Source organism: Heliconius melpomene, chromosome 18 (assembly GCF_056956725.1).
Source record: "Heliconius melpomene rosina isolate 202511_hmr_F chromosome 18, ASM5695672v1, whole genome shotgun sequence".
In the NCBI taxonomy this organism is placed as follows: domain Eukaryota; kingdom Metazoa; phylum Arthropoda; class Insecta; order Lepidoptera; family Nymphalidae; genus Heliconius; species Heliconius melpomene.
Window position 1 is genome coordinate 96,470 of NC_140406.1, and position 14,192 is coordinate 110,661.

The following is a 14,192-nucleotide window of genomic DNA, read 5'->3' on the forward strand; positions in this document are numbered from 1 at the left end:
TTAACATTTTGTTTGTCCATAGACATCGCTTCCGAAGCAGACGCTGGTATTCACAGATAAGTAAGGCTCACGCCGCAGCCCGCGAACGCGAACATGGCATTGACAGCGAACATGGAGAATGGATCCCTTGAAAACATAAATAAATGGCCACCGTATTTGTTACGTTTTTCCTAATCACAATATTTTATGTTTGTAAGATGGATGCCGACAGTAGGAAAAGAAGAAGGTATAATTTGTGCTAACACGTGTTCGGATGACTACTTTACAAGTAAAAATTTCGCAATCACGCTTAGGAAATCAAAATAGCGCCAATGACATAAAATTTCGCGCCAGTGCTGTATAAGTTATTAGTTGAATCGAGCCCGCGTCGGTTCTCAGTGATGTTATCAATGGAAACACATTGTTTTCAGAAATATATCCCAGCGAGAGAAACGGTGGAGCATGAATTCACAGAGGCTGGACCAGATCGTGGCGGAGCTGATGAAGCCAATCAGCGATGTCCGCCGCAACTTCGACACGGACCTCAGCGCGGTGAGTCCGCCCCGTCCCGGCTGCAGCCGTCCCGCCACTTTTACTTGTTTGACAGCACGCTCTTGTATACTATAACACTCGGTTTGTTATCGTGCTTTACTAACACAAACTTGAGGTTTAATGATTATTATGCTATTTTATTGCAATGATAAAATAGCATAATAATGATGCTTATGCTATTTTATTACAGTCTTTGGACACTAATAATATATTCTTTAACAACCGACAAAAACTGTACTATGTCAGATTTTAAATGTATTTTTGTAAATATTGGCCTGAGTAATCAAAATTCAATAATTAACTAGTACCTTCTAATCAGATATTGTATAAAAAAATGACATTATGCAAGAACATGGTAGTGCCACTGCATATATTAAAAACACTTTTTTAATATATATGTAATAACAATAAGATTTCTGTTTTTCATTTCAAAGCTATTCAAATATATTGAGATGCAAAACAAAAAATCTAATCAAAAATCAACATCCGATTAGAAAATGTTTTAAACTTGATTTTCTAATATTAGTTTTTAGGTGTAAGGTATATAGAACATTATTGTCCAGTGTAAATGTTTGGCAAATTAAATAATATGTAACTCTATATACCGTTTCTTACATTGGAAAACAAATTCCATATTGAAAAAAAATTCTCTTAACACAATTAAATCTCAATTTAGTTAAAGTTTAAAGTTTTGTAATAGTATTTATTTCTTGTAAGAATATAGATGTAACATAAAAAATACACAAATTATTAAAAATTCTACACTCAACAAAGTGTTATTCTATTTACAGTCATAATATGCACCAACTATTTCCTTTTTTGTTTTCAGAGTTAAAATAATATTTTTTGTTATTTAGATTAACAATTTTTTAAGTTTAAAAGAAAATTTAAAAAAAACTTAATCTAAAGAAACTTATTTAAATGAATATTTTTTTATGTTGTAAATACAATAAGGAGTGTACAATAAAGATAAGTATTACACTTTAGTTGTTGGAGGAGTACCTGACGGAGGCGGGCTTGCATGCATTGGACGCGGAAGAAGAGGAAATAAACACCACAATACCCAACTTTACAGAGCTAGCCCTCCTATTGCAACAGTCGGCTAGCATTTACAGTAGGAAAGTGGATTTTCTCTACCAACATGTGCTCAGTGTCAGTGATTCACTACAAAATAGTACACAGTGAGTATTCATGTGTTTCTTTTAATGTTCTATTGTTACAATGTGATGTGTTCAGTACATATCAGTAGTATAAGATTAGGCAATAAAGATGAAATTAAGACCCTTTCTATAAACACTGAAATGTCTTGCAAATTAGGCAGATTAGTGGTGGGACTCAGCACAGTACCTTCTCTTGTAACCAGAGCAAGGACATACAAATAATTGATTCCTCATAATTGAAATAAACCCTCATGCTACCATCTAGCTCTTGGATACGTGGAACAAAAACTTGCAATTTAAGAAATGTGAAATTTGTATACCCTAGGTATATAGTTGAATTGAAAATCAGGTTACAAATGCTATAAACTATTTATCAAAATTATAAAAAGAATAAGAATGTTTAACATTTTTTTTAGTCTCAAACTTATGAACACTTACTTTGATCCATTAAACTAAGATGTAATGGTAAGTGAGATCCATTGCAATAATAACATATAAGACACATTTATTTTTTCTTCATAATAAAAGTCCTTAAACAAACCCGACAAGCGCGAATTGGGCTTGCCCACTGGGAGTTTCTTACAAAAATTGGAGATCTCGACTTCTCGAGGTTTTTCAGGCTTAGCTTCGCCAGAGCCCTATCATCTGATACCCCACTTGAAATAGCAGCTTTAATACCAATTTTTTCAGATTTATTCCTGAACTAGTACCTGCCGATGCCAAATTTCATAATTCTAGGTAAACCAGAAGTCATCTATTAATTTTAATTCTCTTTGTAGTGTTAGTTAAAATGCGCGTTTTTTGTGATATAAACGGCAAATCTTTTTTTTTAAGTAAATAGATATACGATTTTTTCAGAAATTAAAGGACATAAAAAAGAAAAAAGTCAAATATGCCATCCACATCTAAAATCGGTAAACAAGAATTTATGCCACTTTTTATATAAATTATGTTTAAAATGCTAATTTTTACTCTGGTCTAGTTGCAGATTATTTTCCGAAAAAAATAAAAGTATAATATAAAATGTAATGTGCCCCCTGCGTGGCGGGGGATACAACGTGATCTTAAAACATAGAAACCCCTTATATATATATATATATATATATATATATATATATAATGTGTATTTTTAAAATTTTAGTGATTTTCGCTTATTATAATGTGTTAGATTGTGGCAGTTGCGGCGCAATGGGACAGTGGCTGACTGAACGCTTCACTTGGTCCTCCGAGTGCATCATTATATTTATAACTTGGCTTCACACTGTTTCCCTAGGGGGGGTAGTCTGCTGCTGACTGCGCATGCATTCATTCTTCTTGCATTCTTCTCGCTAATATTTTAGCATTAACTTTACTACCCAAACTAATCCAACTGATAGCCCTACGGCTTACGCAGTCTATCTGTGTGCTTTCCAAAGACACGATGACTGCACTTCGCCAATCGCTTGGGACACCCCCCAGAAACAAACTTTAGATGTTGAGTTAAAACAAAGCAATTAGTGAAAGTTTAAAGTAAATCGGTTCAGTACTTTCGGAGATTAGCGTGATCATACATACAGACAGACAGACAAGAAATTAAAAAATATATATTTTTGCTTTCTATTATTTTCTTTTTAAGTGTCCCTCTATCCATTTCAGTCAAAAATAATAAATGTACAAACAAAATATTTTTACTGTTGTATTATATACTAGTGGACCCCCACTTTGCCCGCTTAAACTACATGATTATTCATTTAATAAACAGAATTGACTAACAGGTAAATGTGTTGATGTTAATAAATAATTAAATTTACTCATTTAGAAACATTTTTTTAAATACTTATCTTTTAAAATTTGATTTAGCTAAGGATTTATAATACTCTTTGTAAAATAACTGTAATAATTGCATGTTACAAAAAATACCCGAATCGAATCGAATAATCCAATATCGAAATCGAATCCAAATTAATTAATCGAATATTGAATCGAAAATAATTAATTGACTTACTGGGTTTGAAAGTCGGTTCAAAATACAATTTCATTACAAACAAATACAGATTTATTATAAGTATAGATATGGTTTGCTATATATTTGCAAGCAAATTCATGCCTTGAGTTCATTCAAATGATTATAACTTTTTTGTTAATAAACCGATTTAGATGAAACAAACTTTAGATGTTAAGCTGGATTAAAATAAAAAAATTGGTGAAAGTTTTACGTAAATCGGTTCAGTACTTTCAGAGATTAGCGTGACATACAGACAGACAAGAAATTAAAAAAATATATTTTTGCTTTCTATTATTGTTTTTAAGTGCCCCTCTATCTATATCTGTCAAAAATACTAAATGTACAGACAAAATATTTTTACTGTTTTATTTGTATATAGAGATAGAGTACGGCGAGCGCTAAACGAGACCATACAAATATTTGAACTGGCGGGCGCCACGCGGAACTCTGTAACAAGCAATGAGATAAATAAATTAGGTATATGTAGCTCTACTGAGGCCATCTCGATTAAACTTTATTAGCATTTCATTGATAATAAAGCTGCTGTAGTGTTTCTGCTAGGGATAAAGCGTGAAGCTATGTGTGTATGCATGATCATTTTGTATTAGAAGACATCACTATATTCGCGAAAGTTAAAAAGAAAACTATAGATAATCTATATAATAAAATCGTAAGAGGGTCGGTGTCTGTACTTGGAAGATATTTAAAAAAAATGTTATTGGGAACCTTTATTAACCTAATAGAACCCAAAATAATGATTTTTTAAAATTTTGTCTGTTTCTCTGTGCGTTTATTATCGCTAATCTCAGAATCGACTTAACTGATTTAGATGCGGTTTTCACTATTGGATCCTGGCAAGCTTCCGAAAACATATAGCGTTTAATTTATTACAATAGGTTCATAGAAGACTGAATTGACTGAATCTTTAGTATTAAATTTTTTTATTAATATTTCTATTTGATGCGGATGTATCCCCGCACGGGCCCAGTAGGCAGTAGTATTATATATTTATCTTTAATTTTGAAAGGGTATGCAGGCATGCAATGCATCTGCATGTGCATTCAGCGTTCTGTAGGGTTTGATTACTCTGTTAGGGACCTTGGAGTAATATTTGATAGTAAATTGCGATTTGAAGAGCACGTTAACACTGTTGTGAAAGCTTCCCTCAAGTTACTCGGCTTAATTTTTAGACAATCAAGGGATTTTAAAAATCCAGCAACAGTTCTACGCCTTTACAATAGTTTAATTCGTAGTACGCTTGAATACTGCTGCCAGGTGTGGTCTCCTGCTTACAGGAAGTAGTAGGATAGGCTCGAAAGCGTTCAAAAAAGATTTATTAAATATTTAGTTTATAGGTTTAAGACTCTAAGTCATAGTGAACGATATGAACACATAATTGGCAGCTTTAAATTGCAATTGCTTTCAAACCGTAGAGATCTCGTAGACATGAAGTTTCTACATAATTTATTCAAAGGAAAGATCGATGATAGTGAACTGTTGAGTAGATTTAATATTAAGATACCTCAGAGAAACCCTCGCAACCCATGTCTCTTTTTCAAGACGGAAAGAACTAGAACGAACCTTGGACAAAATAGTCCCATTAATCGCATCTCTCGTTCATTTAATGAGTACTTGAAAGAAGATGTAACCTTAGACATTGGTTGTGACGGGCTCTCAGTTTTCTTAAGAAAATGCAACCATATACTCAATAAAGTTAATTAATAGAATTAATTGTAAATGATTTTAACTATTATGTAATATTAAGTAATTTTATATTTTTGTTATTTAATTACTATTTTTTTTCTATAGTGTAAATTAATCATTGTTATTATTGATGATGAACGATGTGTTCTCCTATAATCAGTTGTACATAATAGTATAAGTATATCCTAAGAATGTATGTAATGTAAACCAATATGTACGACAGTTGGAGATCCGTATAAATAAATGAAAAAAATAAAAAAATTACACCGCTGACGCTGACACGGCTTCACGTGTTAATTGTATGTGACATTAAAAAAGTTGCAAAAATGTAAGTATGCGTTCTAAATAATGGTGTTTTAAAACAGAGAGGCGGAAGTGGAGAGCCCCAACACTCCGAGCCGCTCGCGCAGGCGCAAGCCCTCTGCGCTCACCGCGGAGTTCAGCGCCGTCACGCTGGCGCCGTGCGCGAGCGCACGCCGCGACGCCGCGCCGTCGCGCCCTCCGCCCACTCTGCCGCGCATGTACGTGGAGCTGGAGCCGCGCGTGCTGCGCCGCGACGACTTTCCGCTGCTAGACTACGGCGGCGAGCCCGTGGGGCTGCTGGCCGACTACCACGTTGCGCGCCGTCTGTGCCGCGGCCTGCTGCTGCATGAGCTGGCCGCGGGAAACCACGACGCGGATGCCGCGCGCGCCGCTCCGCTGTACGAGCTGAAGAGGGCCATAGCTGCGGCGGCGCCGCCCTGGCCGCCCGCCACGCCACTCTCGCCGCCCGCCACGCCGCTCTCGCCGCCCGCCACGCCGCCCTCGCCGCCCGCCACGCCGCCCGCCACGCCGCCCGCCACGCCGCCCGCCACGCCCGCCACGCTGGAGCACTGCGTGCTGGCCAGACGGAAAAGAAAACAGCACAGTGATTTGAATTTGGAAGACATTCAAAACAGCCCTATCAACCTTCATATTAGCAAAAGTTAGTTTTTTTTTTTATTTTATTCAATTCTAAGATATAGTAGAATAAAAAAGGAGCAGCTTTTTTTTTCTGTATAGCAGAGTAATTAAGAGGAATTATACTTAAGATACTCCTGGTCCCACTTTCCACTCCAGAAAGAATTTCTAAGACAAGTCGCAGAGTTTTGTTTCGTTAAAACAATGCAAATAAAAATAATAATTCCTGTAAATAGGGGACCGACCACAAGCATGGCGCGACGGCTATTAGATGGAATGGAAGCATACAAACGCTCCTCATCGGTTTAGGTATATCGCAAAAAACGCGTATTCCCACATTTTAAAGGGAATCAAAATTCATTGGGTACTTCCGATTGACCTAATATTATGAAATGTGGCAGCTAGCGTCTACAGGTAAAAAAATAATAGCCCTAAAAGGGGGGCAAAATTTGGTAATAAAGCCGCTAGTTCAGTAGAGGTATCAGGTGAAAGAGCTCTGGCTAAGCTAGGCCTGATTTTCTGAAAAAGCTCGAGACCTCCAATTTTTGCACGGAACCCTTGGTGGGCGAGCACGACTCTTTACTCGACGACTTTAAAAATTTGCCTGACAATCCAAAGTCGTTTCTTGATGTTTTATAAATGGGAGTTGTTTAAAGAGAGCAATGTTAACAAGCAATGATCAGGTTTACATATGTGCTTGCAGAGCTGCGCCGGAGACTCGCGGAGCTGCGCGAGTTCAGTGTGCCGGCAAGCTGGGTGCGCCGCGTGCTGGTCGCGCGCCGCCGCGCCCTGCGTGACTTGCGCGCACGCCTCGCCGCGCCCCCCGCGGGTACGTACGCCCGCATGTGATGCGGTTCTCTGTACGCTTGTATCCAACAAGTACACGTCTCATGAAACAACTTTTATATTTTTTCAGAATTTCTTGGATTCGAGTCACCGGACCCTAGAGATATTGGAGGTCAGTATAATATTAAATTCAGTTGTGTCCAGAGGGTGTCCAGACTAATACCTGTCCGATATTGGTTTGTGGGCATACGGGTATGCGACCCCGGATCCTCGAGCCACCACTCTTATATCCTCATCCAGTCCGTAAGAATGGTGTCCTCCCTTCCCCTCCCCTCCCCCTTTCCTTAGCTCCCTCCTTTCCTTTCCTTTACCGATAATACCCTTCTATTTCCCTCCCCCCTCGGTTTTTCCCCCACAAAGGGGTTTTGGAGGTCAGACGGCAGTCGCTCCACAAAAACCACAAACCGCCACAAAATGAAAAGAAACAAGGACAGACTGGGTACGGCTAGGGCGTCGCCGCAAAACGACGCGCAGGCACATCGCCCTACACCTGCGACAAGTGGGCAAGGGCTACCGTGTCAAGTACGGGCACGGTTAAAGACGCAAGTACCCAGACGAAAACTCCGCTTTGCAACGTGGAATATTGGCTCTCTAACCGGACGATGCAGGGAACTCGCAGATGTACTCATGAGACGTCGGGTCCAGTGTGCTTTCCTCCAGGAAACTCGCTGGAAGGGCAATAAGTCCCGTAACATCGGACAGGGTTACCGGCTTATATACACTGGGTCACCTTCGGGTAGAAACGGTGTAGCGGTAGTGCTTTCTGAAGAGCTTCAGAATGGGCTCCTTGAAGTTGACCGTCGCTCCGACCGCTTGATGCGAGTGAGGGTACTGATTGAGGGCGTTATCACAAACTTAATCAGTGCCTATGCTCCCCAGACGGGATGTAGCGCGGCCGAAAAGGAGACATTCTGGGAGCAGTATGAAGGGGTGCTACTTGCTGTGCCGTCTACCGAAGTGGTCTTAGTTGGGGGGGACTTGAACGGGCACGTCGGTAAGGCTGCTGAGCCGTATGAACGTGTTCACGGGGGTTTTGGGCACGGTCTTCGCAATGCAGAGGGAGAAAACATTCTGAGAACCTGTATTGCGTCTGATCTGGCCGTCGTGAACACGTTCTTCCAAAAGAATTCTCAGCACCTTATCACGTATAAGAGCGGGTCCCACTCAACTCAAATAGACTACTTATTGACCAGACGGTGTCATATGGGCAGGGTAACTAACTGTAAGGTCATTCCAGGCGAAAGCCTAACGGCCCAACATCGTCTTCTTGTCATGGACTTTAACGTCACTCCGAAGAAGAAAGTAGCCGAGAAACGTAGGCCTCGGATCAAGTGGTGGTTGCTGAATGGACCGATGCAGACCGACTTCCTGGCAGAGGTGAAAAGTCACGATCTTTCGACTAACACCGAGACTGCTCAGGATGCTTGGGATCGGGCTCAGTCGGCAATCATTGCGGCGGGCAGGCGAGTTCTTAGCCTTTCTAGGGGAGGACGTGTCATCGACAAGGAGACATGGTGGTGGAATGACGAGGTGCAGGAGGTGACTCGTGAAAAGAAGGCTGCCTTTAAGAAGTGGCAGGAATCCAACTCTCCTGAAGACAGACTGGAGTACACAGTAGCTAAACGTGCTTGTAAAAGAGCTGTAGCCAGAGCCCGCAGTAAGAGTTTGTCACCATTGTATGATAAACTTGAAACTGTGGAGGGGCAGAAGCTCATTTACAAACTGGCACGTTCCCGGGATAAAGTGACGCAAGATATCGCAAAATGTCTTTGCGTCAAAGATTCCCAGGGCACGCTGCTCTGTAGTCATGCCTCTGTGAAGGAGAGGTGGAGAAGCTACTTCCAGGAGTTGCTGAATACTCAGCACCCATGCAGTCTTCATCACGACCCACCGCCTAACCTCGGACTTATTGCCCCAATAACCCTTGACGAAACACGTAATTGCCTACGACGCATGAAGAACGGAAAAGCGGTGGGACCTGACGACATTCCGATCGAAGCGTGGAAATCGTTGGGCTCTCTTGGTGTGCTCATGCTTACTGACCTTTTTAACCATATCTTGAACACTGGTAAGATGCCGCATCAGTGGCGGCTTAGCTTTATTACCCCTATTTACAAGGGAAGGGGCAGTGTTCAAGATTGTGGTAGTTATAAGGGCTTTAAGCTTATGAGTCATACCATGAAGCTCTTCGAGCGCATGATCGACCTCAGGCTCCGCCGAGAGATAGTACCTCTGAGTCTCAATATGGATTTCAGCCAGGATCGGGCACCATGGACGCCATTTTCGCCCTCAGAACTTTGATGGAGGCATACAGGGAAAAAAGGAGAGCTCTGCATGTGGCCTTTTTAGATCTGCAGAAGGCCTTTGACTGTGTCCCTCGTCAGTGTATCTGGTGGGCATTGCGATCCAAAGGGATCCCTGAGGCCTATATTGAGATTATCAGAGACATGTACCACGATTCCGCTTCTATGGTTAGGACTGCTGTTGGCGACACTAGACCCTTCCCGATTACAGTGGGGGTTCACCAGGGCTCGGCTCTTAGTCCGTTCTTATTCAATGTAGTGCTCGATACTGTCTCGGCTCACATCCAGGACCAGCCTCCATGGCTGATGATGTATGCCGATGACATAGCACTCATTGCCGAGAACCGACTGACGCTGGAGCGTAAAGTGAACCTCTGGAAGGGTACGCTTGAGAACGGCGGTCTTAAACTAAATGTGTCGAAGACAGAGTACATGGCCTGCGGGAGCCGGGACTCGAGCACCATCCTTATAGGTCCTGAGCCAGCCGTTAAGTCGGAGAAGTTCAGGTACCTTGGATCCGTTATGCACGAGTCTGGAGGCATCGATCACGATGTCCAAGGGCGGATAAGCGCTGCCTGGGCCAAATGGCGGGAGGTCACTGGTGTGGTCTGCGACCGCAGAATACCGCCCAAACTCAAGGGGCTGATATACAAGAGCATCATCCGACCGGTTCTTTTATACGGCAGCGAATGTTGGCCGGCACTATCTCGGCACACTCAGGAGCTTCACGTCACGGAAATGAAGATGCTGAGGTGGATGTGCGGCGTAACGCGGTCTGACCGCATACGCAACACATTCATTCGAGGTAGTCTTGGGGTCCGTGACGTAGCGGATAAGCTCCAAGAGCGTCGTCTGAGATGGTTTGGCCACGTTACGCGCCGGCCTAAGAACTATGTCGGATGCAAGTGCCTTGCTATATCAGTCCCTAGAGTGAGACCTCCTGGACGCCCAAGGAAGCGCTGGCTGGATGTCGTGATGCAGGACATGAGAGCCAATGGTCTAACCACCGAGGACGCAAAAGACCGTGCAAAGTGGAGTAGGTTGAGTAGGAGGGCAGACCCTGGCAATAGCCGGGATTAATGCCAGGAGGAAGAAGAGTATAATATTAAATTCACTACTCACTACTTAACATTATATACATATATTCATAGACTGTGTGAGTTTATCGTAACAAACATATGTATAGTTGTTATTTTTTATGTATATATATATTTTATGTATATGTATATATATATTCTACGGGATGCCGTACGAGTTTGTATAAATAAAACAGTTTTGTATAACTGCAAATATATAATCATAAAACATCTAAAACTATAATGAATTACATGTAATATGATTGGTGAGCAACGACCACGACCAATCTTGATGACCGATAGCGATCAACTGACTTAATATATTGAAAATATTGGATGCAAGCTAAGCGCTCACATGTACGCGCTTGCTTGTACATATATATATATATATATATATATATATATATATATATACCAATTTTACAAAGCTGTACTGTACCTATGAGATAAATCAAATAAATAAATAGGCATATTTTCATAAAGTCCACCTGAGTTTCTTGCACCGCCGCCGGTTTTTCGATCTGAGGCATTAACTTTAGTGAACTGGTAGTAAATTGTTAGATGTTCAAAAAGTGAAGCATGTAACTTCTTATTTTGAATAAAATTATTTCATTTTGAATCTTTTTCTCTTTATTGTTTCAATATTCTTGTTTGGTCCAAGTATAGTAACCGAACACCGCGGCATAGCCTTTGACGCTCCCGGCGCTAATATTGTAAGGCAGTGCATACTGTCCGGTAGCAGTCATTAGCATACTCATTAATCATATTCATACAGCAAGCAATAAAGCAACTTTTAATTGAAAAACTATTTTATTATCAACTCGCTAATCTCCAGCTAAATAGTGTAGACCGCGTCCCCTACAATTCTCAAAAATTAAAGTGAAATATTGTCTTACTAAATATTATATAAAATATAAAACAGGGTTCGTGGGATGGAATCAGTCCGAGGCGGAGCTGAGTGCCGCCAGCGCGCTGTGCGCGGCACAACGGCACGCCGACAGCGACGACGACGACGACGGCTTCTTCGAGCAGAGCTCGCTGGGCGACTCGGACGCATCGCGCGCTGACGAGGCGGCGATAGCGTCCGACTGGGCGGCGCGCGTGGCGGCGCGCGCTGCCTCGGCTGAGGCACGCGGCGCTGACGTAGCGCGCTGCGCGGCCGCAGTGCTGGGCGCTGCGCGGCGCACGGCAGGGGCGCCCGGCGGCACGGTGCGCTGGACGCCCCTGCTGCGCGCGGCGGCGCACGAGCCCGCCGACGTGAGCCGCCTGTTCCTGGCCACGCTGTTCCTGGCCAATGCGGGCAACGTGGAGCTGGTGCCGGGGCCGGCGCTGGCGCTCGATTCCTTCGCGGTGCGCGTGCTGTCCACGGACGAGCGCCTCTACCGCAGTCTGACTGTGAACGACCGCCTCGTCCCCAACTAGGAGAGTGAACTGGAGTCGTAATAGTTGTTCATTTTATGTAACACGCGATGATAACTAAATGACGTGCGTATACCTACATATATATCTTGTAAATATTATATGACACGACATGCTGGCGGTACTCGTATTGTGTAAATAGTGTGTACAGCAATAGATGTAACATATCAGAGACACCTTGATCTTCTCTATGTCCTATAAACCAAACTATTAGGATAAGTTAGAGAGTGACAGGTGATATATGAATGTATTTTATATACACAGTGGAACAAGTGCAAAAGCTAATTCTCTGCAATAATTAACAGATTATATTGTAATATTTGTAAATTATTATGAAATATTGAGGTTAGAGGAAATTATGCAGATAATGATATGTTGCAAAAATTGGAAAAATTTCTATTGTAAATGTTACATTTTTGTATATATAAAGAATATTTAGTCTCTAATTGCATTAAGCAAGTACAACAGAATAGTTTAACAAGTCCGTGTGTTGTTACGATCATAGTGTTAGGTTGTATATATGTAGATATATATGCAGAGTGAGCCGGGTCTCACACCTCGTTACTTTAGTGGAGCGTCAGTGCACTCTATTATATTTATATTATATTTTTCTAAATGAAATTGTATCGATCATTGTGTACTAGATTTCTTACTTATACTTTGTAAGATTTTTAGAGTATTTATTATATTCCGTCCCTATTGACAATTATTAGAATAAGAAAATGTATTTAGTATAGTTACTAAATTTTTATCTCAGTGATACCGTTTTAGGAGCTTATGTCCAAAAATGTTATTATATATTAATTATAATTTGGTTCTTGTGGCTCAAATAAATAAAACACATAAATGTGCCTTGTAAATTAATATTTTTGTTAGAGTGCATTGACCAGACCGCTACTTTGGACTATATAAGGCTATGAGCGAGAGCTGACAGACCCTGAGAGTGGCCAAAATATCATTAATATTGTTATTTGATTTATAAAATTAATTATATTCTAATACTTTGTAGTTTTACTTTCCTCTTCACGTTTAGCACCATTAGATTGGATCACTACAAATAGGCAGTTTGTTTAATACTGTTTCAAGTGAGGCTTGTAAGTCTTTAGTAATTTTGTCATATTATTCTATATTTATTTTTATACACTTAAAATTAATTATATACTTTGAAGGTAATATACAAAAAGTGAATGATGTATCACCTAAAAAATCACCAGAAATCCAGAAAGCTTAAATAATTTCAATAACATATCCTTTTGTTTTTTATACTTCTTTTTATTCTATATATTATCAACACTGTATATTTTTTTATTATAGGTTAATAATATTATATATATTTACTAGCTCTTTTCATTGTATTTTATCTTATGGAATGCTGCTATGGGGCAGTGCTTCAGATATCAATTCAATATTTATTCTCCAAAAAAGAGCCGTGAGATATATTTATAACATACGATGGCGAGATTTTCTGCGAGATGTTTTCAAAAATGCAGGTATTATTACAGTTGCTTCCCAATTTATATACAGACTACCGTGCCCGTAGTCCAGGCAGAGAGAGATTGCACGAGTAGGGAGAAATATGCCACTACAATATTTTGCCCATTAGGGGACACTAATGACGACATGTGCCGGTTAGCAGGTTCCTCGCCTTTCAGCGGAATCGAACTTCGGCCCGAAATTCAGCTTCGGAGATGTGTTCGAAGAGGCTCCGATTTCGGTTTTTCAGGGTGCCCAGAATGTCGGCGTCCGTATTGTACGCCAGGAAATCCCAGAGAATCAGAAGTGGATCCTTGTCCTTCATCTCCTCGACGTTTAGTCTTGCCTTCTTCAGTTTCTCCTTAACCTTTTACCGCTCCTCTTCTGAACTGCTGCCTAATATCACGTTCTGATCTTTTGCCTTCCTCACCTTTGCGACTCTGACCTATCCTTCCTTCGCTTTGACCACCTCTCTTATTTGGGCGAGCACCTCCTCGTGTGTTCAGTTCATTCTTCGAGGAGACAACCGAGCCGAGTGCAGTGCGGCTAGCTGTGGCTCTCAACTCTTTTGCTTTCGTCAGCCGACACACTCGCTATACGGTCTTCTCGAGCGATTCCCTTTACTTCTCCACCACCTCTTAGTTCCTTCATTTTCTCCTCATTCTTTCAGCGTGCTTTTCGAGTCTCTTAATTAACTCCTCTTCCTTTGTGCCTTTCATCTCCCTGTTCACTTTCACATCATTCTCTATCGTGTTCT

The 14,192-nt window shown here is 41.1% G+C and overlaps 1 protein-coding gene across 1 annotated transcript; it reads left to right on the forward strand.

The window, feature by feature from the left end:
• Positions 1 to 55: 55 nt before the first annotated feature.
• On the forward strand, positions 56 to 12,963 carry LOC146529068 (uncharacterized). The gene is made up of 7 exons (XM_085201581.1): positions 56 to 226; positions 411 to 531; positions 1,519 to 1,712; positions 5,745 to 6,343; positions 7,022 to 7,147; positions 7,235 to 7,276; positions 11,466 to 12,963. Exons 1-7 carry the CDS (start codon positions 144 to 146, stop codon positions 11,963 to 11,965), a joined length of 1,665 nt encoding a protein of 554 aa, XP_085057707.1. The 5' UTR covers positions 56 to 143; the 3' UTR covers positions 11,966 to 12,963.
• The last annotated feature ends 1,229 nt before the right edge of the window (positions 12,964 to 14,192 follow it).

Excerpts from the sequence above, each read along its gene's own strand:
- LOC146529068 (XM_085201581.1), top strand. The coding sequence starts at position 144 with ATGGCCACCGTATTTGTTACGTTTTTCCTAATCACAATATTTTATGTT. Across the intron at positions 7,148-7,234 it reads CCTCGCCGCGCCCCCCGCGG|AATTTCTTGGATTCGAGTCA; the intron begins GTACGTACGCCC and ends ATATTTTTTCAG. Across the intron at positions 7,277-11,465 it reads GGACCCTAGAGATATTGGAG|GGTTCGTGGGATGGAATCAG; the intron begins GTCAGTATAATA and ends AATATAAAACAG.